Source organism: Pezoporus wallicus, unplaced genomic scaffold (assembly GCF_028554395.1).
Source record: "Pezoporus wallicus isolate ANWC-B61680 ecotype Strahan unplaced genomic scaffold, APGP_CSIRO_Pwel_v1 scaffold_7383, whole genome shotgun sequence".
Classification (NCBI taxonomy): domain Eukaryota; kingdom Metazoa; phylum Chordata; class Aves; order Psittaciformes; family Psittacidae; genus Pezoporus; species Pezoporus wallicus.
In genome coordinates, this window is record NW_026636323.1 from 284,274 (window position 1) to 311,211 (window position 26,938).

Below are 26,938 nucleotides of genomic sequence, written 5' to 3' on the forward strand. Positions count from 1 at the left end.
TCCCCCCAGTTCTCCTCCCCACCTCACTGAGGATGGGGAGTGAACGTGTGGCTGCATGGCTCTTAGGTGCCAGCTGGGGCTAAACCACCACAGCCAAACAGCTGTCTGCAGGTAGGAAGTTGTGAAAACATTCCTTGCTTTGCTTGTGTATGCAGCTTTTGCTTTACCTATTAAACTGCCTATCTCAAACCATGGGTTTTCTCACTTTTACCTTTCCAATTCTCTCCCTCCTGCCGGGGGGGGGTGTTGCGAGGCCGGGGAGACAGATGATGGTGGAGTGAGCAAGCAGCTGTGTGGTGCTTAGTTGCCAGCTGGGCTTAAACCACAGGAATATAGAAACAAATAGTAAATAGCTCAGTCTGGGGATAAAACATCCTGAGTATTAAGAAGATTTTAAGATTTTAATAAATAAGATAGGAGAAGAGAAGGCTCAGGGGATACATTATAGCAGCCTTCCAGTACCTAAAAAGGGCCTACAATAAAGCTGGAGAGGGACTTTTTACAAGAGCCTGGAGTGACAGGAGAAGGGGGAATGGCTTTAAACTGAAGGTGGTAGATTTAGATTAGACATTAGGAAGAAGTTCTTTCCTCTGAGGGTGGTGAGGCACAGGTTGCCTGCAGAAGCTATGGCTGCCCTATCCAATGCGGTGTTCAAGGCCAGCTTGGACGGGGCTTTGAGCACCCTGGTCTAGTGGAAGGTGTCCCTGGCCCATGGCAGAGCGGTTGGAACTAGATAAGCTTTAAGAACCATTCTATGATTGTGAAAATCAAACCAACTTTTATTAACTAAAAAGTGCTCAGGCTTACTGATCTTTGTCTTATTGAAATTAATAGGGCCTATTCTGCTGCAGATTCCTCCATACAAAGAATCTGGTACACACAACAAAAAGAGCTAAGAAGAGAGAATTTTTGTACAACCACAGGCAACAATAGCAGACTCAAAAAAATTCAAAATGATGAAGCTTATTAGGAGCTCATGTTTTCCTTCATCCTTTATTTAGCCTAAATTTCTCTGCATAAGGGTAAACATAATACAATCAAGTCTTACGTTTTCACAGCATCAGGCTAATTTTGACAACAATCAAATTTATGAGTAAAAGAGTGCTAACAACATCTCACAGTGTCTCCACAATTTGAGTTGGTTTTTTGTTGATGATGTTGTTTTTTTTTATTTGGTTTTGTTTTTTATAATGTATTATTAATGTAAAAACTTGCAGATTTAACATGAAAGTACATTTAAGACATGACGGTTGCTTGAATATAGTTTTTGTTTTGTTTTGGTTCTGTTCATTAGCTGAATTTTTCAAACAAAACTCTTCGATTTCTATCTCTGGAGTACTTTTGTGACTGCAAATAAGAAAAAATGTTTGTCTTCCTTCATCTACCAGATCACAGCACAGTTTAAAAGAACATGTAACTTACTGTGACGGAGTTGATAGGTTGTCATTTTCCTCATCACCTTTGAGTGTCTGAATTTTACCGTAGTACAAAGGATTGCCAAGAGACTGAAAAATGGTCAGTTTTGTTTTTTGAAGCTGATTACCAACTTCACATTCAAACACATAATCATCTTTTATTTCCTAAAAAGACAGAATAATCAGGTAAGTCTTATGCAAGTAATAACAGAAAAAGACTGTAAAATATGCTAGTTCTATACAATACAGTAAGAAGCATTCTATAGGAAAGTAAGACTTTGTAAGAAAGAGTGCATTATACAAAATATAAGTGGTTTCAGAAAAAATCTGAAGGGATGAGAAGAGTTTAACTTCTCTTACAAATACCAAACTATTGCAAAAACAAGGCAGACTGAGTAAACATATACGGAAGCAGTTTTATATAAATTACGACGATGCAAAAAAATTTTCCAAGTAAAATGCTGAATATTAAGGTCTATGGGAACATACTACTTTTTGCCAATATTAATCTACAAAGGCATCATGATATTAATAAAGATAGTATCTTGCCTCTGAAATTGCAAAGAATTAATTAATTTATGACTAACTATATTAAATGACTACTTCTTACCAAATCACATATTTTATGCCAAAAAATCTTTAAGGTTCAACTTAAATATTGCAGAAAGTTTTTTAAGAGGTATTTAACATTACTTAATCTTTACAAATGTAACATTTTGATTTTAACTGAAGCTCTTTTCCATCAGTCTTTGAGTATCTGAGTAATTTTTGGATCAGAGTTCTGTTTTCTGTAAATTATTATGCTTTCTTTACCATGCAGCAACAGCACATGTTATCTGAAAGATTAAAGTTGCTTTTCCTTGTATTTCTGGAAAACCTGAGGAAGTTAAAAGACCAATCACATGCATATTGCGCTGTACGAAGTTACAAGTAGCTGTAATAATCTTTCTATGTCTATATAACTCACGGATGATTGAATTGGGGGAGGGAAGATTATTTCCTCATTACACTGATTTTGCTGAAATAGGAGGCATTTTAACTACAGACAGAGAAATTTGGCCAAGGGCCTGAACTACTCACATGTGCTGGCCAGACAGTTGGTTGTGAGTCATCAGGCTTGATAGACTTTTCCACTTTGGCATACTTCTCCACCTTAAAGAAAATTAAGATACCAGAAAAGAAAGAATAGTTTTATTGGGCCAGAGTCAAACTAGCACAGCTTTTTAACAGTGGTTGATGTAATATTCTTAAAAAGCGAGTGCAAGAAACAGGCTATGAGAGCGTGATACTTTGTACAGCATCCCCTCTTTGTGTTGTGCATTCAGAAAAAAGCAAACTGGGGAACCTTCAGGACTTTACATTTATCTTGTAACACCACATTTGCTATGTTAAACTTAATGAAAGTGTGAAACTTGGCTTAAGACTACAGATTTAAATCACTGCCTGCAATGTGTAACGGTATATTTGTTTTGCATGGTTTGTTCACACTGTTTATCCCATCCAAACTATCACATTACAATTGCAATGTATTCCAATGTGGTTTAGCTTGTGTTTAGACCTCACAGTACAGAAAAATAATTTAAAATCTTAAAGTCACTCCTATTTTTTAAAAGTCCTTATTTGACATTGGATACTCTTTAGTCACTTCTTCACATACTACAATGTTCAATACAATTGCTATGAATAATGGTAACAACTGGACTTACATCCACTTCAGAAGGCGCAGTCAAGTAACAAGGGTTCTGCTTCCACATATCTACGCACTGGAAGATGAAAAAGCAGTATTAAGTGTTTTAAATAAATAGCTAGAAGTACTCCCACCAATGTCTCAGAACACTAACATTTCCAGCTTTAGAAATTTTGAGGTCATACTGCTGGGCTCCTTTCCTCTCCTTTCTCTTCTGCAAGTAGTCAAGTAGCCGGAGCTGAGGTGGAGTTGAATAGTGAGCTACTTCCTGCTGTCTGTTCAGAGATGACCTTGAGTACCTCTTGAAGCACCTATGGTAAAATGACAGATAAGCTTGCAAAACCATCAAAATTAAATTCCCCACAGCCTATGTACAAACAAAAATATACAGGGAAATGGTACTTACACTGTTTGAAATATTAATTTAAAAATGTTATTCTGGATTACACTGTATGACTCAAACTCTTGATTTTAAATTTTTTAAGAACACTAGCATACTGTTCATGTGTTTGAGCACTAAGAATAATGTTATTTTTTAATGCACAATTGAAGTACACTGTCAAAATGAGTAACTCACTGAAGCTGTCAAGCTTAAAATATTTGCATATTTTCACAGGTTGCTACTTATATATAACTGTAAGGTTATAAACACAGCAACTGCCCTCCATTCTTTGTCTCATGCCAAACCCACTGGTACATTAATGCTGTTCTGGACATTCATTTAACACCTTTGGCTGTTACTCTAGTGGAATGTTTGTTGATCATCAAGCTCTAATTTTAAAGACAGCTCGATCAATGTAATTATTTAACTTCTTTAGGCATTACCATTGATTGCATGTTAATACAGCAATTCAATGCAACTCTAGTTTTAAGTATTTCAGTAATTCTGACAGACTATTTTAATTCTAGAGACTGAAAGCAACTCTTGGTAGAACAAATGTGAACCATTTCAAGCTTTTGTGGAAAAAAGTGACCTACCATGCACAAATGTGAAAATATTTCAGTGTTTTAGATACAGGAAATTCCACATTACATTTAATTTTCCAAGATTCTCATATGCCTACGCTTCTGTTTAGCCTGAATGTCAAGCATAAAAATAATTCCCCTGATTACCTCCTTTAGGGTTAAACCTGCACATAGCTTTTAACAAATCAGAGACTTATATACAACATATTCATTTATATATTTTAGGTTACTGAGCTGCCATCTGACTCAGTTTACATCTGATTTACGTAAAAAGGACAAAATCAAAACTGCAATATAAGGTATTATGTTATCAAAATTATATACACATTCTTTTGATATACAAAAATAAGCATATTACGCCATCTACTACTAACTGAAACAGTACAATGCAGAGCACTTAAAAATAAGACATAATTTCTTGACTGTTCCTCATATTCCTAATATTTAAGTAGATATTGCACACGAGCAGCAAACTTTTCACATAAAGCATTACTTCTATTTTTCTTTGAAAGACTCAGTAAAATTGCAAAGAAAGTCTCAACATGCTTTGCACTGAAAGCTACCGTTTCATGGGGCGAGTATTCATCTTCTGCTTGTTGTACAGGAGTCTGTTTGTAGTACAGGTCACCGCTATTGAAGGATCAAGACACAAAGGCTCTGCCGTAGCCAAAATAAGCTGGCTTTCAAGTAGGAGTTTGTCCTCCTGTAATATATATAGCTATTAATAAATGTAAAAAATATGAAGACTTTTACACTAATTAAGATGATATCTACCTATGTGCACATAATTTTAGAGGTAAGTTAGAAAAATGATGGGTTGATAGTCAACTAAAGAAAATAAACAGTCAACAGTTAAGAATCACTAACCATTATTAGGAGTTACAGAAATTTGGGTGAGGTTTCCAATAGGAAAATAAATGATTTTCAAAAGTAGGGGGCATGCTCTGTTTGTTTGTTTTAAACACAGCACTAGTGGCAATGAAATCCATTATCTGTCAGTGATTTATATTGATGGACTGACAATCAGTCATAAAGAGGATCTACCTGGGACTTTAGATTACAATTTGAAATAGAATTGAGCATGGTTGTGGCTCTGAAATACAAATGAGCACATTGAGTACACCATGCTATCCAGCATTTAACTAACTAGAACTGTACAACTGTAGTTAGAATTCTCTTTATTGTAACAGTATCAATAGTAAAATGCTACAGGAGCAACTGTGTCATTAGACTCTAACTGCTCTTCTGGGGCTGATTGCTGAAGATGACTTAAGTAAGGCAAACTTGTTAAAGTAACCAATAATTTTTGGTAATGCAGAATGACAGTAAGCTCCAATTCTACAGAACTTTCAGCAAATCCTTTTGTTTTCTATGGCATCTTCTGGGAAGATGCTACTAGCAAGTTAATTTGGCATGTCTCTGGAACATGTACCATGCACCATTATGCACATCACTGACAGTCTGAATTAGTTAAAAAAAATATATATAACCAGTTTTGCAATAACTGCTAACCCACCTGTGTCCATTTGTGGTTGTCACTTGTTATAGAATGCACATCACAAATTAAAGTCTGAGGAAGAAGACATAATGGTAATTAGCTTTCAACTAAATAATAAATTTCCTAACATATGTTCAATAGCAGTTCATACCCAGTCTAGGAACTACTGTAACACTGAGGAATGACATAAAACGCTTGTTACCTGCATTGTAGGACGCAAAAGAATGTGCTTGCTTTGGTATGTTGGAGATTTCATGTTACCAGACTGCCTATAGTCACGTATTTCTGCTATGACACATCCACAGTGAAAAATATTAACCTAGTTGAAACAAAAAAAAACAACTTGTAAACAAAAATATTTATCAATCTGCCTCAGCCCCTGCCTCCAAAAAAAGAAGTCTGATTGTATCATATAAAGTTCAGTAATACTATGAATAAAACTAATGACTAATCTTGTCAGACCAGTGGTCTTTACATACCTCGACATACCCAAAATACAAACTTCAAATGTAGTTTTTTCATACACAAGCGATGTAGTTTTAAGAAATCCCTATGCCAAAAATATCATAATGACAAAGAACAAAAGACGTTTTGCTAGAGCATAGAGTTGAAGTTGCTTGGCAGCCCTAACCAAAGCAATCTCTCTTATATCCCTTCCCCCCCAGTATCTTTTTTTTTGCTATATATATCAATAAAATATTTGTTTGTGCATTAAATATTACAGTTCCAAATGCACAACTGTTTTACGTCTGGTTGGAATCACATATGTGAAGCATTAAAAAAAAAAAAAAGGAAGAAAAAATCAAAAATAAATTTTGTTTTTGAAAGCAAAACTTTCAAACCTGAGATTTTTCTAAAAGATCAACCAAAATAGGTGGTAGCTCCTCTGCATCCAAATATTCAAGCAGCTCTCCTTCCTCATAAGGCAGCCGGATGGTCTCAGAATCTGAATTGAAACAAAACACACTGCTTTTCTTTTGCCTTTCAAGTTCAGACATCAACAATGTGAAATATAAAACAAGTCTGCCACAGGAAAAAGCAGGGCCAGTGGAAGCCTACTGAAACAGGCAATTTTTTTGCAGAGTATTAATTTTTACATCTATTTCTGGAATAAACAATTTGACAGAAGGAACATGAAGTAAGAGTAGCTTGGATAAGCAACTCAGGACGCTAAGAGGAAATAAGAGAATGGAAGGCTACCAAAATGACCCGTATGTACTGATTTATGTTGTACCATCAGAGGCTGTTTCTGGGCACCTCACAGCTTTATGTAAATTTTTAGTTCAACTACTGCTATTTTTTGGTTGTTTTGGGGATTACACTACATGTAAAACAGTTACATGTAAGCAATAACACATTCTAAGTATTCATAGAGCATACTGAGTATTTTTAAAAACTGAACAGCAAAAATATTACCTGAACCATTTTTTCCCCTGAGCATAAGTGAATAACCCTCATTTCCCGGATAGAGGTTCACTACCAGGCATGACAACGTCTCCTGCATAACCAGCTTCTCAAGTAAATTCACATTTCGCCTCAGCTTCTGCTTTAGAAGTAAACATTGCTCATGAACGTAATACTATCAAGTAATCAGTAGAAATAAAAACAATTGCTAGAATATGAGTACTATTTAGATTAATGAAGTATATATCTAAACAATCCCAGTTAAATGTAATTGGACTGTATTCAGCAGAGTATATACATTGTGTATTATTATACATACTTATACACACTTTTTTTAAAAACCTATTCATTTAAATTACCCTCCTTGAATTATAAGTCCAGAGACATAGTTAACAAAAGTAACCCTATGTTACAATGTTGTCAATCTACAGTGCACTATCATTTCTATGAGCATCATTTGTACATTTACACATTGTTTTACAATAGCAACAAAATATTTAGTACTTTCAAATACTCCTAACAGGAGGAGATATTTCTTTCTAGCATTAAAATATTGCACTACAGCATTTGGAAGCTTTCTTAATTGATTTGCCTTGTCTGTATTCACTGAAATCTGACCCAGCAGCTGCAGACTATCTCTTTATTTAACTGTACGAACCATCTTTTCCAGGTAAACAGAGATTTTTCCTAATTAATTATTATGTTTTAAAGACCCCATATACATCCTACTAATTTAAACATTTATAATTTAAACCAATGAATTCTAAACCTCAGAGTTTTACACTTTCTGGTTGGAAGCTAGATTTCATAGCTAAATACAAGGTCTGAGTGAAGCCATTCACTGCAAGTTAACCCTAGTGTGCTACTAAGGCTGACCAACTACTCACTTCACATACACTCAACCAAGTAGAACTGGGCTGTTTCTTTTTGATCAGATTTATCTTTCCAGGGATACCGATAGCATGGAGAATCATTACTTATAAGGGAACAAACTAAGAAAAACATACTGAAAGCAAAACCCCCAATCCCACAGCAATATAATCCAACACACCATTTTAACAGATATGCAGAGGAAAAGAAGGAAGAAAATCTTTTCCATCTCCTGCTATGCAGTTTTAGAACCACTGCTGCAAGTTAACTCTTCCCCATACACCATAAATGGTGGTGACTACATCTTACTGGCTTTTACAGTTTAGAAGTGATGGACACTAACACAAAGAAAAGGATGAAGTAGCAGTTTTAGAACCACTGCCGCAAGTTAACTCTTCCCCATACACCATAAATGGTGGTGACTACATCTTAGGGGTTTTACAGTTTAGAAGTGATGGACACTAACACAAAGAAAAGGACGAAGTAGCACATAAATCCTGGAGAACTAATGGGGAAAGAACTGGAGGAGGAGGAGTGATGGGGGAAAACACATCATGGCAACAACCAAGACTGCTCAGGAAAGCAAATTCTTCATCTAGGACTCTGCAGATGCAGTCTGTTATGCAAAACCTTCTTCAGTTAAAATTCCTATTAACCACCCCCCAATCTACCCCAAACCAGGAGATTGCACATGCCCTGCTTCAATTTTCAGACACATCGCTGAGTAGGTGATGTAACTATTGGGCTTTTACTGAGACACAGTATGAAGCAGCCTGAGGTACAGTAAAAGCCATCTGAGAACAAAGGCAATAGAATCATAGAATCATAGAATAGTTAGGGTTGGAAAGGACCTTAAGATCATCTAGTTCCAACCCCCCTGCCATGGGCAGGGACACCTCACACTAAACCATGTCACCCAAGACCTTGTCCAACCTGGCCTTGAACACTGCCAGGGATGGAGCATTCACAACCTCCCTGGGCAACCTATTCCAGTGCCTCACCACCCTCACAGGAAAGAATTTCCTTCTTATATCCAACCTAAACTTCCCCTGTTTAAGTTTTAACCCGTTACCCCTTGTCCTATCACTACAGTCTCTAATGAAGAGTCCCTCTCCAGCATCCCTATAGGCCCCCTTCAGATACTGGAAGGCTGCTGTGAGGTCTCCACTCAGCCTTCTCTTCTTCAGGCTGAACAGCTCCAACTTCCTCAGCCTGTCTTCATACAGGAGGTGCTCCAGTCCCCTGATCATCCTCGTGGCCCTCCTCTGGACTTGTTCCAACAGTTCCATGTCCTTTTTATGTTGAGGACACCAGAACTGCACACAATACTCCAGGCGAGGTCTCACAAGAGTAGAGTAGAGGGGCAGGATCACCTCCTTTGACCTGCTGGTTACGCTCCTTTTGATGCAGCCCAGGATACGGTTGGCTTTCTGAGCTGCAAGCGCACACTGCCAGCTCATGTTCATTTTCTCATCGACCAGCACCCCCAAGTCCTTCTCCGCAGGGCTGCTCTGCATCTCTTCTCTGCCCAACCTGTAGCTGTGCCTGGGATTGCTCCAACCCAGGTGTAGGACCTTGCACTTGGCATGGTTAAACCTCATGAGGTTGGCATCAGCCCACCTCACAAGCATGTCAAGCTCCCTCTGGATGGCATCCTTTTCTCTTAATAATTTAGATATTGTCATCTTTTCATGATGAAAAGTTTTCGCATTTTTCCCCAATGTTGGACAGATTAATACTTTCACATTTAGTTATGCAATAGCATTAGGAAGAAAAGAATACAAGAATTCTGGAAGAGTTGATTTAAAAAAGGATCATCAGGTTACACAGGAGAAGAACAAACTAATTATTTACAGTAAAGTTGGACTTAAAAATAAAAAAGGCAATCTATCTGTTACTCCTCCATCTTTGGCTATGAGAAAAATGCTAATTTTACCTACTCCTTCAAGGGTACACTGCTGTTAAAATTATGATTCTATCATGACTGCTTTTGTTGCCCCGCAGTGTAGCATCTTCAATTGATTTTCTCACTTTATGACTGAAGAGTTGGTCAAAACCCTTTAAATAAACAGATCACCATCATAAAAAATAATAATAAAAAAAAATCTCTTGCAGCTATTTACTGTATCTATCTGTTTACTAATCTAAAACAGTACCCTGAGCTCTTCCCTTGACTTTGGGCACTTTTCATTAACCCCAGCACCATTTTATGCATAGAAGAGGCACCTTGGAAGGTACGATTTTGTCACAACTTCAACAGAACTATTTGAAAATTAAATTAATGAACAATGCAAAACATTGTAAGAACAAAGCACTGTTCTTTCAGGAAGCAGAAAAAGCAAAGCAGAGTTTTGCATATATTGACTGAAAAATAAAACCCAACTCGAAGCATAATTTTTCATTACAAAATAGAAGGAACAACCTGAAGCCTAAAGATGTTTGTGACCTAGCCAGACCAAAATTGGGCCCTGAGAGAGGACTGAAACTCATAACTAATTATACTACGCTATTGGTTGCCATGCCAATAGAGGCTAGTATTAATGCAGCTCAAAGACAGGGGCCATGAAAAGTCTCTGTAGCGGAGGCAAGAAAACTTTTCAGTTTCGTAAGTAACACCTAAGGTAAGTTTTTGCGGATCAAGCTTTGGGAATACTGTGATCTGAACAAAGTCAATTTGTTTTGCTTTAAAGTGCATTCTTACAGTCAATTGTTTCCTCACCTTACACATGCAAATTTGCTACATTTTCTTCAAGAACAGAAAGGTGCGTGCAATATAATGCTTTATACAATATCCCAAATACATCCAACTCTGCATATCATTCATCACCATTATAGATTAATCAAGGACAAAAAGAAACACTACCAAAACTAACAAGAAAGCCCCCAGTGTTATCTGGCTCAGCTACCTGTGTACCTCATCTGCTACTTTGCTGTAAAAATGCCTCATTTTTGCGCAAGTCCGACATGGAACTCAGCACTCTGAAACTTTCATGACTCAGATGTTTTTCAACTCAGTATGTATTTCAACTGAGAACAGGTGACTGAGCAGTGATTTTTTTTTTTTTTTGGTAGCTGAGCTCTTCATTTACCTTCCTGACATATATACTTCCAGCCCAAAGACCAACTATATTTCTACATTCATGTTTAACACTGCTTCCAAAATCACTGGTTTGATTTTTATGTCTTTCAGCTTTTAGGTACAGGAATGCTGCACACTAGAGTCCAAATGAAACAAATTACTCTAGATAATCAGCCCCCCTCTTGTAGTGTGCATGTGCACAAACAGAAGAGATGCTTGGGAAGTAATGAAGCTGGGCAGACTGGACTAATAGACGATGAATAATTGATTAGTACTTTGTGAGTTACTGTGGAAAATCTGATTTTCCCTATGAACACCAAGAATAGTCATGTTAAGCAATTGATTCTGAAACACTGATACTGACAACACCACACAAGGCATTGACTCTGGCCCTGAACTTGACCGCAACTGACTTTAGTGACACAGGATTAAACCAGAACAAACAGGTCACTCAAGCCAGTGCACGACTTACTATTCATTTTATATCACCCATTTTGGATTGGATCTCCCTCCATTCTAGACCATTCTCTTGAAATTCTCTCTTTTCATATAGAGACAAGCATTTCAAGAGCACAATTTCTACAATCCTCTGCCAGCATTCACCTTTATTAACTTTAAAAGCAGATTTAGGGTTACCAGGTAGTCATCGGGCCATCCACCATCTTGCTTTCATTTAAAACTTAACAAAGATGATATTAAATTACACAGCTTAGTCCACAAAAGTCCTAATAGTTGTTTCTCTTGTAGTCTTAGCTTTAGGTAACTACTACAGTAACCAGAGTTTATTCTTTCTTTAACAAAGGAATTAAGGGAAATAAAGTATTTTCTAAACCTGTCTGTTTAGACAGCAATAAAAAGCTGCTTAGCAATTTCCACTTACCTTTATCTCAGGCTCTTTTTCACATTCTTCTATATATAAATCATAGAGCTTTTGAAATACAGATTTTCTGAAATAAGAGAACAGTTAATAAATAAATTCTGAAATAAAAAATAACCTTAAAATGTAACCAAAATTAAGCCAAAGAAATGCTATTTAAAATCTAAATAGTCAAACTCTTCCTACCTTCCACTAGATAAATATTTTCTTTTGGGAGGTCTCTGACGGGCACTTTCAATGATATACTAGAACAAAAAATAAAAAAAAACAAACCACATATTATAAAGAAATTATTAGTAGGTACGATGCAAATTTAGATCAGATAGAATTCTATGTATACAGAAGGTAATTACCTGATATGGTACACAACTGTTTCAAATGCGTACTAAACATGATCTGATGTATGTTATAGTCATCAAAAAGGACACAGCTCAGTTTAGGTGTGAAACACAACAGTTCATGGCTACAGTATAAGTTGCACAAAAAGTCTTCATTCTACATTCATGGTTTGTAATTACAGTAGTAAACAACACCACCATAGTTAACGTGGTAACATACTGAAGTTAACACGCTAAGATACAATCAAATTTATGCATACTAGCTCAACAACAGTTCCAGATCAAGTACTCCTCAATAAAACCAATTTTAAGAAGTTTAATTTTCCCCTTCTCTCTTGCATTTATGCTAGTTTTCTCTATAGAGTCACGTATTATAAATACAACCCATCTACATTAAATATTCAAATTAAAAAAAGATAGCTATCCTACATTAAACATAGATTACGCTCTAACAAAGTTTTTCCAAATCTCTATTGTTTGTCTGAAATATTCTGACTAACAGCATAGTTCAGAATTTTGGTGAAGAGAGGTTCTCCCACAGAAACATGTATTTCACACAACAGGATTCAAGATAAACATTATATCAGATGTCAGCATGAAAGAACACAAATGTGAAGGCACTTGCCTCTTTATTCTAAATATGCTACACTTAAAAACAGAAACAGGATTTTGCTATATGTTTCTGCCAGCTGTCTCTGTACAGCTCTTCATATTTCACAGACCACAGATATGCTTGCATAAAAGGATAAAACTGAAGTCCTGCACAGCCTATCATCATTGTACCAGACAATGCTCTCTGTACAAGAGGTAAGAAACAAATACGTGAGACAGCAATTTCAGTGAGAATTTTGCAAAACCAGTGTTATATGTATTGATGATTATTTATACACAATATATTTACTTAACATTCTCCTCCACTTCTTTTCTGAATATAAAAATGCAATAGTTATTTTTAACTGTGAGACTAATATATTATGTGCAAATAAATAACTGAGCTATTCCTTACCTCTGCACGATCCAATGCCAGTTCTAAAGCTTGTTGCTGCAATAATTACAAAGGGTTTTCTTAGAAATCGTATTAACTGTTTGAACATCCTTATACATAAAAAACAGCACAAAACCTCTATTACTACTGATATGGATTTATAGTTAAGAAGATGGGATCAATCATTCTTTGCCATATACTAAACTTAGCAGCTGAAACCTCATGTAACTGCATCAACAGTAATTAATCCCACTACCAAGTGCCTACATTTGCAGGCTTTTGGCTAAATTATGAAGTCTTAGAAGAATGAAAGGGCTTGATTAAACTCCAGGTAAGTCAAGAGAAGCAATGCATTCACTTCAGTGGCAGGTGGATAAAGTCCTTAAGAATGTATTTGTGACAAGCACTAATAATAGTAAAAAACCCTGTTACTGAAAAAAAACTTACACATTAAACCCCACAGCCAGAACCTTTTAAATAAGCTACACTACTAAAAGAAAACAGAGAAGTGTTTTGGAAAATCCTCCACTCTTCAGTAAAGCTTAGAAACATTTCTAATAGGTACTTCTTCCACACACACATATATATGTATCTATATATATATATACAGATATATTTGTGTTTCCTCAGTTTAACCCACCCCTATCAGTTGTGCATGAAAGCAGATACCTTTATTGAACCTCAAGGAACAGAAGGCATTTGAGCCATCTCTAATACATGGCAGTAGCAGTTACTTCATACATTAGAACAGAATTCAGGGGAGGAAAAATACTACAGTAACAACAAAGAAACACATAGCAAATAAACTCAGGCCTTCTACCATTCCCCTGTAGTGCCTCCAACACAAAATTTCTTACCTATTCTTAAAAAAAAAAATAAAATTAATAATTAAAGCACTTAACAACATGCTATTGCTCATTAGAACCTTCCACTACAGAACATTTAAACGTCGAAGTGTCTTGGTGTATATATAGAAATGTCACTCATGCTTTCTATACGTCTAGTTGATTTCAGACATTCAATTCACTCAATGCTTGACATTAGGTGAATATGTATGGTAATATTATAACCCATGAATAGAATAATTTCTATGGGGAGGTAGGATTTATACATACCCAACTGTTTAACATCAGTCCTAACTGAAAGTATACCACTAACTCAGAAGTGACAAGCAAAACTTTTTGTTTTTTAGAAAATGCTGAACATTTACAGCTTTCTCCTCATCAGCCAGACAGCTAGCAGACTAGATCTGAAAATACATTTTCTGAATCACAACTTACCATTGTAGCTGAAGCCAGGTGATCAAATGGCAAAAACGTACTTAAGAAGTTTGGTACAGCAGGCAAAGAATCATATCTTATGGTCACACTTGGGGTACTGAAAAAAAAGGTAAAAATCAAGGAGATAATCACTAAGAAACTAAATAAGCATTGTATTTAAATACAACATTTGCAGTGGTTAATTGTACTTAAATCACACATGCATAGTATCCTTTCCTCCAAAAGGAGAAATAAAGAAGGTCCATTCAGTGCAGAGGCTCTTATCCTAATGACTGCTACTACCTTGTATCATCATTTTACATTAGTTACATTAAACAGTAAGTATGTAACTGAAATTATACAGCCAAATACTTTTCTCTTTTGCAGCAGTCGACATACACACCTCAAATATCACAGCCACAGATGCATACAATGATAGAACATTTAACAACCAGCAGCCACAATATTTAGCATGCTCTATTAGGTTTCTTACTTTGCTTGTATAGAGGTATTAATTCCATAGACACCACCACCTCCACTAGCAGTGCCTTCTAGCACTATTTTGAGATGTTAGTTTCATACTAACTCACAGTAGGCTGTCAATTATGAGCTGAATAAAATTTCCACAGCACTAGCACCTTCTTTAGACGTTCTTGCCCTCAGATACTATGTCCCTATGCCATTTCATTTTTAAGTTCAGTTAGACAGTTGTCTGATGAAAAAATAGCTCAAAGCCCAGCTTTTAAATCCCGTTCTTCACATCATTCCCAATCAAGAAATGTAAAAAGTCAAGGCAATCTTACTTTCACACTTGAACATTTCACTGCCCCACTATACTTGGAATTGTTCACTCAAGAAATCCCACTATGCATAATTTTAGTAGAAATACTTCTGTTGCAGCCACATTCCACATTAGCCTTGATTTTGGCAAATGCCTTTCTAGAATTTAGATGACATATGTCTGCAACCTGATACATCCCCGAACCTCACTCAGGTGTTTCAGCGTGGAACAAATTTGAACAGGTTGGGGAAAGAAAAAAAAAAAAATGGAAAGGAAAAAACCACCATAGGGAGTAATTCAGAACTCCCCACACCCCACAAGGCTCAAACCTGCTGGCTCCTAGCAGACAGCGAGGTGGCGGGGGAAAGGAGCCTGCACACAATGGCCCGGGGGGCGTCCATGCCCGCCATCCTCCAGGCCAGCTGCTTCTCGAGCCGCCTCTCCGATCCCCACATGGCCCAGGCTGAAGCCAAGTCTTGAGAGCGGGAGCCCGAGCGTCCCTAGCACGGCTGCAGGCGAGGCGGAGATGCAGGTGCATGGGTGAGGGGCGGGCAGCCCAATCTGCTCAGGATCTGCGGTGGCCGCCCCGCCGAGCACCGCCAGGCCGACAGCCAGGCCAACCTCACCTCCGCTGCCTCTACTAGGCTGAGGGCCGTCGGACGGAGCCACGGACAACAGCCGTCAGACGGGAAGGGCCGGCCCGCGTCAAGTCACAGGGCCGCACTGCAATTGGGCCGAAGAGCACAGGCCGAGCCCGCAGCTCTCGCGGCTGGCCCTGCCCTGCCCGGCCCAACCCAGCCCACCAAGGCGCAGACAGCCACCGCCACCCGGCCGCCCCTCCCCGACCCGTGATACCCAGCGCCGTTACCTGCCGGTCTCCCACGGAGCCCTGTGTCCCGCACAACAACCCCCACCACCCGCTCATCCGCCCCACCGCGGCGCCCCAAGCCGCACCCGCCCCGCCGCTTCCGAGTCGCTCCCGGAAGAGGCGGGAACAGCCGTCATGGTGGCGGGGTGGTGTAGGTTGAGAGCGTGAAGGGACTCACGGAGTCGCTGCTGAGATGGGTTTTGGGGAGGCTAGCTGGCTCCTGGGGCAGCCGTTAGGTGCTGAGGAGGGTCGCGGGATACCCGGGGACCCTCGGAGGTTCTCTGTACGTACAGTAAAAATCTCTGATGGATCAAGCTGGACACCTAATTTCAGCATGCGAAAAGTTGTTTCAGTGGTTTGTTAGGAGCCCGAGTTCATCCTGAGTGCCACAGATGAACAGGGCCCCACCTTGGTCTAGGAGCAGGTACCAGTTCTTCCTGGATGCATCCATGCACCTGATACATGCATGGTACTGCAATTCTGCAACTGGTGTGCTTTATGCCATCTGCTGTGATTAATTATGAAAGTTAATCAGAACATAATTGTCATTATGAAAGCCATTTTTGGTTAATTTTTTTTTCTGTGAACTGAAGAACACTAGGAATATGAAAGTGCTAAATTGTTAGCTAGCCTGTGTTTTAAAAGGATGTTTGGTTGTTTTTTTTTTTTTAATTCTGCTTAACTTTCCTTATTTTAATATGATTAGTCACAGTTGAACATGGCAAAAGACAGGCATAAATTAAGTTTAATTTCAGAGCAGTGTTGTGGAGCACTGGCTCACCACCAGAATGGAAATCTTCAGAGAGTTCCTGTGTTTCTGAACTCTGTTACATTGACTTGTGTCATGGTTTAAGTCCAGCCCGTAACTCAGAGCCACAAAGCTGGTTGCTCACTACTTCCCTTCCCCCCCTTTCTGGCCTCCTACACTGCGGTACATATGGGAGGAATTCATCTAGGTCAAAGTTGGTTTTGGGCTTTCTATAGGATTGCATAATTTCTAAGTAATTCTTCACTTCCCGGAATCACAATGAGTCCCTTCTGGTGCTGATAGTGTTGCCTTTGCAACAGAGAGCATCTCTATGAAGGAGTTGGGCTATCCTCAGGGGTACCCCAAACAATGTAGAACACAGCTCAGAATGACCACAAATTTCTCTGTTTTCTAGCACTTACAAATGGTATGTCTTTGCCCTCCCATCATCCAGGAGCAACACAGGTCTTTGTTTTTTAATTCCCAAAAACCAGGCTGGGACCTGACAGATGTTCATCAGTTCTCTGTTTTTCTCCTTTGGAAGGTGATTATATATGGTATGAAGACCTGAGCAGACAATGGGAAAACGTACGATCACCACTTGCCTCGGCTGCAAGTCCCTTGGATGCCTCTGTTAATGATGGATGCCTAGATGCCAGGAACTCTGCTGCTCATCCTAAGTCCAGTGTTTGTCTTGCTCATCCAAGGGCTTCCTGTGATGTCTTCCTTGGTAGTCAGGGCAGAGAGCAATTCACAGCAATGAGGCTCAGTAAACACCCATATCATGGAAAAAAAATGAGAGACTTTTTGTTGGAAATTTTTCATGAATTATTTTTGTTTAGGAAAACATGATATCATTCTGATGGTAAGAAAACAAACTGCCAGGCCAGCTTTCTGTTACTCCTAAAATATCACCTCCTATTTTTCATAGAAAAGAAGAAAGTAGAGAGAGAAAATAGCCAAGACCAAACCCTATGTCTGCTTCTTACCTTTTGCTTTTTCTGCCCTTTGGCGAGTGGTTGAAAAAAAAAAAAAAGAGGGTGTGCAACAGAGCATGCTTTCTCCTTGAGGCATAAAAAATAAGAAATTGAAAAAGGAGATTTTTTTTTTCTTTTCTGATTTAAGATTACTTTTTTTAAAAAAAAATTCTGTTAAAGCAACCCCGTTTTTCAGTGAAGACATTCAAATCAGTCTGGCTCACCACATTTCATGGCTCAGCCTTCTCAGACCACAAATTCCACATGTCATAACAAATGTCAAAAATACAGCAGAACGTAATAAATTATATATGCACAGACACAAGGGCAGTCAGTCATATATACACACACATTCATGTGTATATATAATCATTTGTGTATGTATGAATATATGTGTATAAATATATCTCTGCATGTGCATGTATATGTGTTTGTGTGAAGATGTAACACGGATGTGTCAATGCTTTCAAGCCAAGGAGCTCCCTGAGAGGTTCTGCTTCAGGAGTGTCTCCTTTGTCTATTGAGAAGATCCCTTTCCATGCAGTGTTTACCTGTGGTAACCCCTGTTTTTACTGTCTCTGTCAGATGCTTTTGCCAGAAAAAAATCTACCCAGCAGCACTTTGAGATTTGGCACATTTGTTATTTGTGCAAGGAAAGCTGGGAAGCTTTGCCTGCGTCACAAGAGAGTGGCAATACAGCCTGGAAAATCACGCTTGGGGTGTAATACAAAAACTCAGTCCTTAGAAGAGACCCTTTCAGGCAAGAGTAGGAACACTTTACACCTGCCAGTACATTTCATCAGGCCTTGTGGTGACCATTCGAAGGAGGGATGGTGGCTAAGAAGCAAAGTCCTCACCATGAGCAATGCCTCAAAAGTTGGAATAGTGTGTTGTGCAACTTTGCACAGCAGTCAGGCAGAGACACTAAAGCGGAACTGCTCATTTAGTGGGAAAATAAATCTGAGTTGAATTGTCCAGATTTATGTTTTGGCTGTGTTAGCAGAGCTAACCAACGCCCATACAAAACCTCTTGAAAAAAAGATCTTCAGGTCTTGCATGCGGGGTGGTCCCTCACGCTGCTGCCAGTACCAGTTCAGCAGTGGTTCAGTGGGTCAGTTGCTGAGGTGAGTAGCTCGAGAGAGGACGCCTTCCACACCGGAGCGGGCCGAAGCTCAGCGCCCAGGAGCCTCAACTCAGAGCAGCGAGAGCCCCCCAGGGAGCCTCAAGTCCTCGACAGGACCTGCCCGGGAGCCGGCAGCTCAGCTGACGAGAGCGAGCAGGGACTCGCAGGGGGCGGAGCCAGGAGGATTGGCACCAGCCCTGACCGGTTAAAACCTGCCCCAGGGAGCGCGAGCGACCAGGAGGGCGGGCAAACAGGGCGGGTCAGCGCAGTTTGCGCGGGCGGGCGGGCGGCGTGGTGAGCGCTCGCCTTGTGACCAGGGCCCGGCCCGGGAGCTCTGCTCTGGCTGCCCCGGCGGTGGCCGGCGTAGGCACCCAGACAGAACCGATGAGAGGGGAGGCTGCAGTGCAGAGCTTGGAGTGCAGAGAGTGCCTGCACGGGTCTGGTGAGGGGAGGGTGCACAATGGGCAGGGCTGCGCTCCGTGCTCCCTGGTGGAGGCCCTCGGCAGCAGGGGCTGAGCTGCGGGGTGCTATTAATAGGCTGCAAGATGTCAGGGAAGCTGAGAGGAAGCAGGAATGCTTGCTCCTGGCCCAAACTGTGCAGAGGCCTCAAGTGTCCACGGTAGCTCCGTGGCGGAAAAAAGGAGGCCACTAACCCAGGAATCTGGGAAATAGTAACAACAACAAAAAAAACCCACCCAAAGAACAACAACAACAAAAAAAAACGAAACAACAAAAAAAGGAGGAAGAGGGCAATTAAAAGTAAGGGGCTTCCTCCTAAATCTGTTGTCCTCACCCAGAACCGCTTTGCTGTCCTGCTGGGGGCTGATGAGAAAACGCACTCGAACCAGACAGCTGATGCCCTGGTAAAGAAGATCTCTACTGGTGTTGCCAGGGAGAGGCGTCAGGTCATAGTAGTAGGGGACTCTGAAAGGGAAAGAAGCACTAGTCTGTCAGCCTGACCCAGTCTCAAGGGAGGTGTGTTGTGTCCCAGGGACACAGATCAGGGATGCTGCAGAGAGGCTGCCTGCTCTAGTAAGTCCCACTGACTGTTACCCACTTCTAGTGATACATGTGAGTGCTAAGGATATAGATAGCAGTAGCCTGGAGGACATAAGAGATTCTGTGGAGAAGGACTTGGGGCTCGATGAGAAGCTCAACATGACTCAGTAGTGTGCACTTGCAGCCCAGAAAGCCAAATGTATCCTGGGCTGCATCAAAAGGAGTGTGACCAGCAGGTCCAGGGAGGTGATCCTGCCCCTCTACCCTGCTCTCATGAGACCTCACCTGGAGTATTGTGTGCAGTTCTGGTGTCCTCAACATAAAAAGGACATGGAACTGTTGGAACAAGTTCAGAGGAGGGCCACAAGGATGATCAGGGGACTGGAGCACCTCCCATATTAAGAAAGGCTGAGAAAGTTGGGGCTGGAGAAGAGAAGGCTGCGTGGAGACCTGAGCAGCTTTCCAGTATCTGAAGGGGACCTATAGGGATGCTGGGGAGGGACTCTTCATAAGGGACTGTAGTGACAGGAGAAGGGGTAATGCGTTTAAACTTAAACAGGGGAAGTTCAGGTTCGATATAAGGCAGAAGTTCTTACTGAAACATGAGATTCTTATGCATGCTCCTCATATTCAGTTTTCCTCTTCGACAGGCTTCTGTCTTTGAGAAGCCAGATAGAGTCTTGGATATCTCCTACTCACAAAGAATTTATCGAGGAACCTTGCTCTGTGTACAGTTCTTGTTACAGCACCCTGTTGTTGCTGACACCAGGCTGCAGCAAAGGTGTGAAACTATTTACCATTTATTAAGAGATCCCAGCAGAAATTATTTTCCTGTTTGCATACAATGTGTGTCTTGCCCTCTGACTTTCCTATTGCATCAGAGCTGTCAGTGAAATGTGGAGCAAACTATGTGTTATAAGGTTCATGGTCCAGCCACATCACGAATGACATTCCCACACAGACTCATGCCCTTCAGAATGCAAAACTGACAATAGCAATCTGTTTTAAATCTGTAAAAATACAAGTATTAGAGGCCTTATAAGAAATCTTTAAAAACTTAATTTTCAGCACACAAGCAATGCTTCCTGCCTGACCTCAAAGCAATATAAATGGAGCAGGGAGTTGCTCAGAGGTTATTCAGCAAAGGAATATTTACAAGATTTCTCTCTACTTAGCCTAAGCTACTCAGTAGCCCTTTTGATTGAGTATGGGACAGAGTTGTAGTGTTAAGTTAATTAAAAGCACCACCCATTCCAGCCGGCTTTACAGATTTGGCACATCCAGCATCCGTGGTAAAATGTGTGAATCCCAAGTGTGACGCAGCACATACGTCAAACCCCAAACGGGTCCTCAGTGCGGAGGTCTGTAAGTATTTTTGTGGGTTTTGTGAGACTCTACAACCTGATTATTCCGATATAAAACCTAAATTAAATGCTCTACGAGCCAGTAGTATTAATAAAGTACCTTCAGATCAAGTGAAAACTCTCCCTATTGACCTAGCAAGATGACTATGCCATGTATGATTGTGGATAAGCATTGCCTCTTTGCCAGTACCTGACTCTGTACTCCGGGGTTTTGATTTATTAAGAGCAGGGGATGAAAAGTACTCTCGTAGGGTTTGTACATTACCTTCCTGGACTGGATCTCTGGGTGCTAGTGAAGCATAGCTGGGAAACTGCATGTCCTTGCAAGAAACCCCCCAAGGCACAGGGCTGTCACTGGTGTCTGCATGTGCTGGTGTTTCAGCAGATGCAACTACTCTGTGAAATGTGGGATACAGACAAAAGCCAGAGTAGACACCACCTTCCCAAAATAAGTCAGAAAGGTAGATATAGTGCAAAAGCTAGTGAGATGCCTTCTAGGGGCAACTGGGAGTCATAGGAGACCCACTGCTGATTTGCCAGCAGAGCTGGACAGGATATTTTGTCAGGATATTCTTTGGAAAGGAGGGAGGGAAAGGCTGCCTTCGCCGGCGGCCGCTGGGAAGAGCCCTGCCCTTACTGCAAGGCAGGAGGCAGAGCCCAGAGAACAGGGAGCTGGGTGTATGGCCAGAGGGTGTCCTCAGTCCCTTCAAGCTGCTGGCCTCTCTGCTCAGCCATGCACTGCACGTAGGTGTGACCTGCCTGAAGAAGGGCTCCCCTGTTCATCACCTTGCCGAGCCAGCAGGAGGCCAACCAGTGCAGCATCTCTGAGGGAAGCCCCCCTCCTGCACGAAGCAGCTCCAGGGAAGATGGGGCACCTGTGAGCCAGGATGTCCCGAGGCCCTTTGTGCACTGCTCGGGAAAGGAGGGCAGGCAAGCCTTGCAGACAAGCCTGCTTCACTCCTCCTCAGTGCCAGCGGGAGAGCTTTCCCGGGGCTGTGATTCTGCTCTCCCAGTGACCCTGCGCTGCAGAAGCTGGAGCTGGACCACTGGGGCTTCTCCTTCAAGCCCCATTCCCCTGTCCCGTCCTTTGCAGCCCAGACCATGAGTGTCTTTTTCCTAAGGGAGAAAGTTCCCTTCCCCACTAGTGGTGCAAGCTATGGAACCATCGTTGGAAGAATGTTTGCAAGGAACATACTCAAGTCCAACTGCACACATCCTTGTTTTATTATTTTTCCTAAAGTATCTCTAGGGCCTTCAGGTGGTGGTGTGGCTCGCCATCGTCCCATGAACCTGTACTCGGTACACACACGTGTACTCTGGATTTCCCCAGTTGCTCTGCACCTGGAATTTGATGTAACGAAAGGTCCCGGGAAGCTCCTTCTGTAAAAAAATGAGGGGATCCATCATTACACAGGTGGCCAGAGCCACAGCACATCACTGGGGCTGCTGACGAAAGGAGGAAGCAAGGGCAACCCACATGTCCCCTTGCAAGGGCCATGGAGGAGCCCTCTGTGCTTGGAAAGCAAAGGCCCTGGAGCCTTGCTGAGCAGAGCATCGGGAACCGGAGGAGCACTGCTGACTGGGCAGCCGTGGGATGTGAGGAGGGTCCCACTGAATGTAAGATGTCTGCCGTCCTCACTCCCACCATCTGTCCTAGTGGGACTGTTTCCCTTCCCGGTCCCCTTCCCACTGCTGCTTTCTCTGTGCTGCCTGAAGAAAAAGGAAAGCCCTTAAGGTGGGACAGCTGCCTCTGGCAGCATAGCAAAGCCCCATTTGGTCTCCTCTTGCCATCCTCCCCACAGGAGCGAGGAGCATGGGAGAGCAGGGGCTGGCTGGGATGATACTCTGCACTGTTTCCTCCAGGGACTTGCAGACAACCCTGCCTTCTTCCCAGGCATTCTGCCACAGCTTTTGCAGTACCTGCACATGGAACGTCTGAGCGATCCCCTTGTGCACGTCGTAGGTAAATGTTCCCAAGAGAGTTTCTGCCGTTGCCTCATCCACTCCCTTGAAGACAAGAGACAAAAGAGACAAAGGGAGTGGGTCAGGCTCCAGCAGGGCACCAGGAAAAGGGCATGGTGAGGCTGAACCCAGGAACCCTTCCCCACCTCCCTGGGCTCTAGCAGGAGTCTAGCACAGCTTAGGGTGATTGTGGGTCAGGGTGCTTTGAGCACATGCTCCAGGATCTTTGGGCATGAAGCAGAGAAGACGCTCCCAGAGGCACAGAACCCCCACATACCCATAGGGGATGGGGTGCTGAGAGGAGGTGCCACAAGAAGCACATCTCAGGTATGTCTTTTCTCTTGGGCCAGCCCCCCCTGAGAAGCACAAGGCAAAGACTTACAAAGACAGTAAACTCTCTGGGGGCGCTGCTGACTTCCCCAGAGGGAGACACTGCCTCGGAGATGTGCCAGACGGTGAAAGCTGTTGGCCAGATGTGCACAGGCAGCCGGATGACCACATGGCCCTGAGATCCGTGGAAAGGCCAGCAGTTGCCAGGGGTAACACTGGGCTGAAACCAGAAAGCCATGACCATCAGCAGTAAATGCTGTGCACTTGGTCTGCCAACCTGAAAGCAAAGAGCTGAACCACAGGTCAGGCCTTCCCTTGTCATACCTGCAAGATTGTCACTGGAGGGTTTGCAAATAAGAAGGTGAATAGAGAAAGCAGCCAGGTCATCATGCCTTCCCCACCGTAACTCTTGGATGTCCTCTCCTCATCGATGCTGGCACCTGACATGAAGGTGGACAGAAGTTGACTAAGACAGCCCAGAGATTAGGAGGAGCAGCAGTGCATTACCATGTATTTCTCAGGCTTGAAAGCAGAGCTTAGCAGAGCCCGGGGCAGTGCCAGAGCCCGGGGCAGTGCCATACATAGAAGGATGGCAGGGATACTTTCTGTCTACATACCTACGGCTTCCAGAGCCCAGTCAGGCATCAGGACATAGTTCTCAAGCACCTTCTTAATTGCCACCTCTGTCAACTGCAGAATTTCCTGGGGAAAAAGTGGGAACGGCAAGATGGCAGTGAACACAAAGGCACATGGGGCAGTTCTGCATGAACACCGAGTCCTGGCACAGAGCCGAGGAGCATCTCTGTGTCGGACAACCCTAGGCAAGAGCTGTCGAAAAAAGTGATGACTTTGAGAGTGCCGAGAGGAAGCAACAGGAGGGTGCCCAGAAAGGCAGCGAGGTCTGTGATCCAGCCCCAGCAGATTTACCTCTATTTGCTCCTCTTGGACAGCATGGTCTTTGAGGACCTCTCTCACAATCTTCAATACTCTTCCCCTAGCAGCATACACCTGAGGCACCTTCTGCTTGAAGTCCTGATTCACCTGGGCCTGTGAATTGCTGGAAGCAAAGGAAAAGCAGGTCTTGACCAGCAGCTGCCAGCCCCTGTGGGCAGGCTCCAAACTCCATGCAGAGAAGAGTCCCATGGGCTTGGGTCACCCCACATCCCCCAGCCCCATTCCTTCCTCCGGCTTACAGATGGCTCCCTTCCACCACCCATAGGGAAGATCAAGATCCGATCCCCGGACACAGGGCAAGGGCAGGCAGCACGAGGCCGTCTGAGACAGCTCCACAGGGTGTGCCCCTCAGGAAGAAAGCACTCTTACCCCAGTAGTTCCTGCTCAGCTCCGTGAGGCCTGGACGTCTGCAAAATTAACATACCGCATAAGCGTGAGGATCACTGCCAGGGCTTCCCAAAGGAGACTACCCTAGGTAGAGCTGGAAGAACATCCTGCTGCTTTGAGTCACTGGAGAAACCCTGACCCAAAGGTTGGGCTCCCTAACCAGCCACGTTCAGCAGAGAAGCTTTTGGGTCTCCATCTGAACCCCACAGCCCTCCAAGAGGTATGCAAGCAGCAAAGGCACCTTCTGGCACAGTGCTCCCCTCTTCAGCCTGCCACCCTGTGGAGGTCACTGAGGAGGAGCCCCACTCTGAACCCCATCAAGCCACTGAGGAGACTGGAGGATGAGCACAGGTGCCTCCCCCCAACACCGCCCCAGTGGTGATGGGTATTTCTGGCCAGGCGCCCCATGTTCTCAGGGAAGGCAGGAGGGCAGAGCCATGGCCTTTGCAGATGCTGACTTCCCCACAGCAAGAGGCGCTTACCCACAGCACATCCTTGAGCCACATCGTCGCACCGCACCAGTAGCCAAGAGCTGTGAGTCACATTGTCAAGAGATGATTATTTTCTTCAGGAGCTGGTCCCTCTTCCCAGGACTGAGGGAACCATTTTTGGTCAGGGATACTCACTGAACAGGATGGGAAGCAGCAGGAAAAGGAGCCTCAGGCCCCCTCTGTCCTTCTGGCAGGTGTTAAGTTGTCTAAAAGAGAGGGAGCGCTGTTGTTGCCCAAGCCCAGGGTTGGAACACCTATTTGCCAGGGATCCATTTAGGAGCTCGCTGGGCTACCACATTCCATGTGTGCCCAGCACAGCTGCAAGCCTGAGGGCCCAAGACCTGCAGGTCGTTGAGGAGGTCTGGGACACAAAGACCTCTGGGCCTGACACAGGGACAACAGCCTGGCCCTGCTTGGCTCTCCCCAGAGAAGGGTCAGGGCTGTGTCCCCGGAATGGGGTTGCTGTGCTGCAGGGCAGCGGGGCAGACAGACCCCATGCTCTGGGGCTGCTGCTGCTGCTGCCGGGAAGCCAGGCAGCACACAAGGCTTGTGGCACGATCCCTCCCTGCTCTCTGGGCCCCCTTGCTCCCAGCTGCCCAACCTGGCTGGCATCTCTGCAGACTGAGCACACTGTCCGGGCACAGGGAAAAGCCCTCTCTCCTCACGAGATCCCAGCACCTCTTCGCTATGCGTTGCTAGCTGCTGAAAGCGCTGCTTCGCACTGTTCCCACTGCCGCGTGGGGCGCTTTTCTAAGGGGCAGCTTTATGATCTCACAAGAGAGAACTGCTGGTGCCCATGGCAACCTCAGGGGCACTGCCCTGGACGCCTGGGAGGAACACACCCTGGGGGCAATTGGGAGTAACTGGGAACCCTGAGGGTAAGACAGAACCCTGCTGGGGCTATCTTGGAACCCCTTAGGGCAACCCAGAACAATTCTGGGAACCACTGGGAACCCTCAAAGGCAACCGAGAACCCTTCTGGGGCAACCGAGGGCTTTTCAGAAATGGGAGTAACTGAGAACCCCAAAAGGCTACCAAAACCCCTTCTGGGAGTAACTGGGAACCCCTGAGCACAAAAAGAACTCTGCTGGGGGTTACTGGGAACCTCAAGTGCAACCCCATGCCCATCAGGGGAACAGGCAGTAACTGAGAACCCCTCAAGAACCTGTAGTAATCCCTGGAGTACTACAGTAATTGGGGTAACTGGGATGTCCGAAAGGCAACTGAGAACCCTTCTAGGGGTAACTGGGAGTAACTGGGAACTCCCATTCTCAGGAGAGCCTGGTCTGGCACAGTCCATGAACTACATCAAGGAGAGCCCTTCTCAGCTGCTTCATGAGGGCATTATCGCTGTAGAGACCCTCATGGAATCTCTGTTTATCTGTGTTTCCATGGGAGGGTCACTTTGCATGTCAGATGAGGATATTCTTTTTAACTCCTGAAGCCATGAACTCCTGTTTTCCTTGCCCACACACCTGCCTCAGTCCGGAGTCTGGATAAGCCTGCTTTGCTGCCTGACTTTTTCCAGTGTGTTTGCACCTGTCTTACACAGGAGGTGTTTATCTTGCATAGGAGG

At 43.1% G+C, this 26,938-nt stretch overlaps 2 protein-coding genes and 1 long non-coding RNA gene across 11 annotated transcripts in view; all 3 read right to left on the reverse strand.

Moving 5' to 3' along the window:
- The window catches only part of SUPT20H (SPT20 homolog, SAGA complex component), a 33,589-nt gene extending 17,475 nt beyond the window's left edge, over positions 1–16,114 (reverse strand). For 5 of the 9 annotated variants that reach the window (XR_008971021.1, XM_057399964.1, XM_057399963.1 and 2 more), the window contains exons 1-14: positions 15,268–15,335; positions 14,400–14,496; positions 13,141–13,176; positions 11,983–12,041; positions 11,800–11,866; positions 6,983–7,112; positions 6,409–6,512; positions 5,769–5,885; positions 5,585–5,638; positions 4,632–4,771; positions 3,257–3,413; positions 3,122–3,178; positions 2,496–2,567; positions 1,423–1,580 (exon numbers count right to left, since the gene is read on the reverse strand). Coding sequence is in view for 8 of the 9 variants with exons in the window: in XM_057399964.1 (XP_057255947.1) it covers positions 1,423–1,580; positions 2,496–2,567; positions 3,122–3,178; positions 3,257–3,413; positions 4,632–4,771; positions 5,585–5,638; positions 5,769–5,885; positions 6,409–6,512; positions 6,983–7,112; positions 11,800–11,866; positions 11,983–12,041; positions 13,141–13,176; positions 14,400–14,496; positions 15,268–15,284 (1,265 nt within the window). In the remaining variant the exon portion in view is untranslated. Of the gene's footprint in view, positions 1–1,422; positions 1,581–2,495; positions 2,568–3,121; positions 3,179–3,256; positions 3,414–4,631; positions 4,772–5,584; positions 5,639–5,768; positions 5,886–6,408; positions 6,513–6,982; positions 7,113–11,799; positions 11,867–11,982; positions 12,042–13,140; positions 13,177–14,399; positions 14,497–15,267; positions 15,336–16,027 lie in introns of those variants that run through there. The other 4 variants (XM_057399968.1, XM_057399969.1, XM_057399966.1 and 1 more) reach the window with 2 other exon arrangements.
- Positions 16,115–22,444: 6,330 nt separating this feature from the next.
- LOC130594250 (SUN domain-containing protein 3-like) lies at positions 22,445–24,913 on the reverse strand. The gene is made up of 7 exons (XM_057400015.1): positions 24,909–24,913; positions 24,458–24,587; positions 24,148–24,232; positions 23,855–23,970; positions 23,583–23,750; positions 23,159–23,245; positions 22,445–22,618 (listed from the first exon to the last, which is right to left on the reverse strand). Exons 1-7 carry the CDS (start codon positions 24,911–24,913, stop codon positions 22,493–22,495), a joined length of 717 nt encoding a protein of 238 aa, XP_057255998.1. The 3' UTR covers positions 22,445–22,492.
- Positions 24,914–25,367: 454 nt separating this feature from the next.
- LOC130594216 (uncharacterized) lies at positions 25,368–26,075 on the reverse strand. Its single transcript, XR_008971020.1, has 3 exons — positions 25,964–26,075; positions 25,498–25,568; positions 25,368–25,403 (listed from the first exon to the last, which is right to left on the reverse strand). It is a non-coding gene; the product is annotated as an uncharacterized LOC130594216 (long non-coding RNA).
- Between the last annotated feature and the right edge of the window lie 863 nt (positions 26,076–26,938).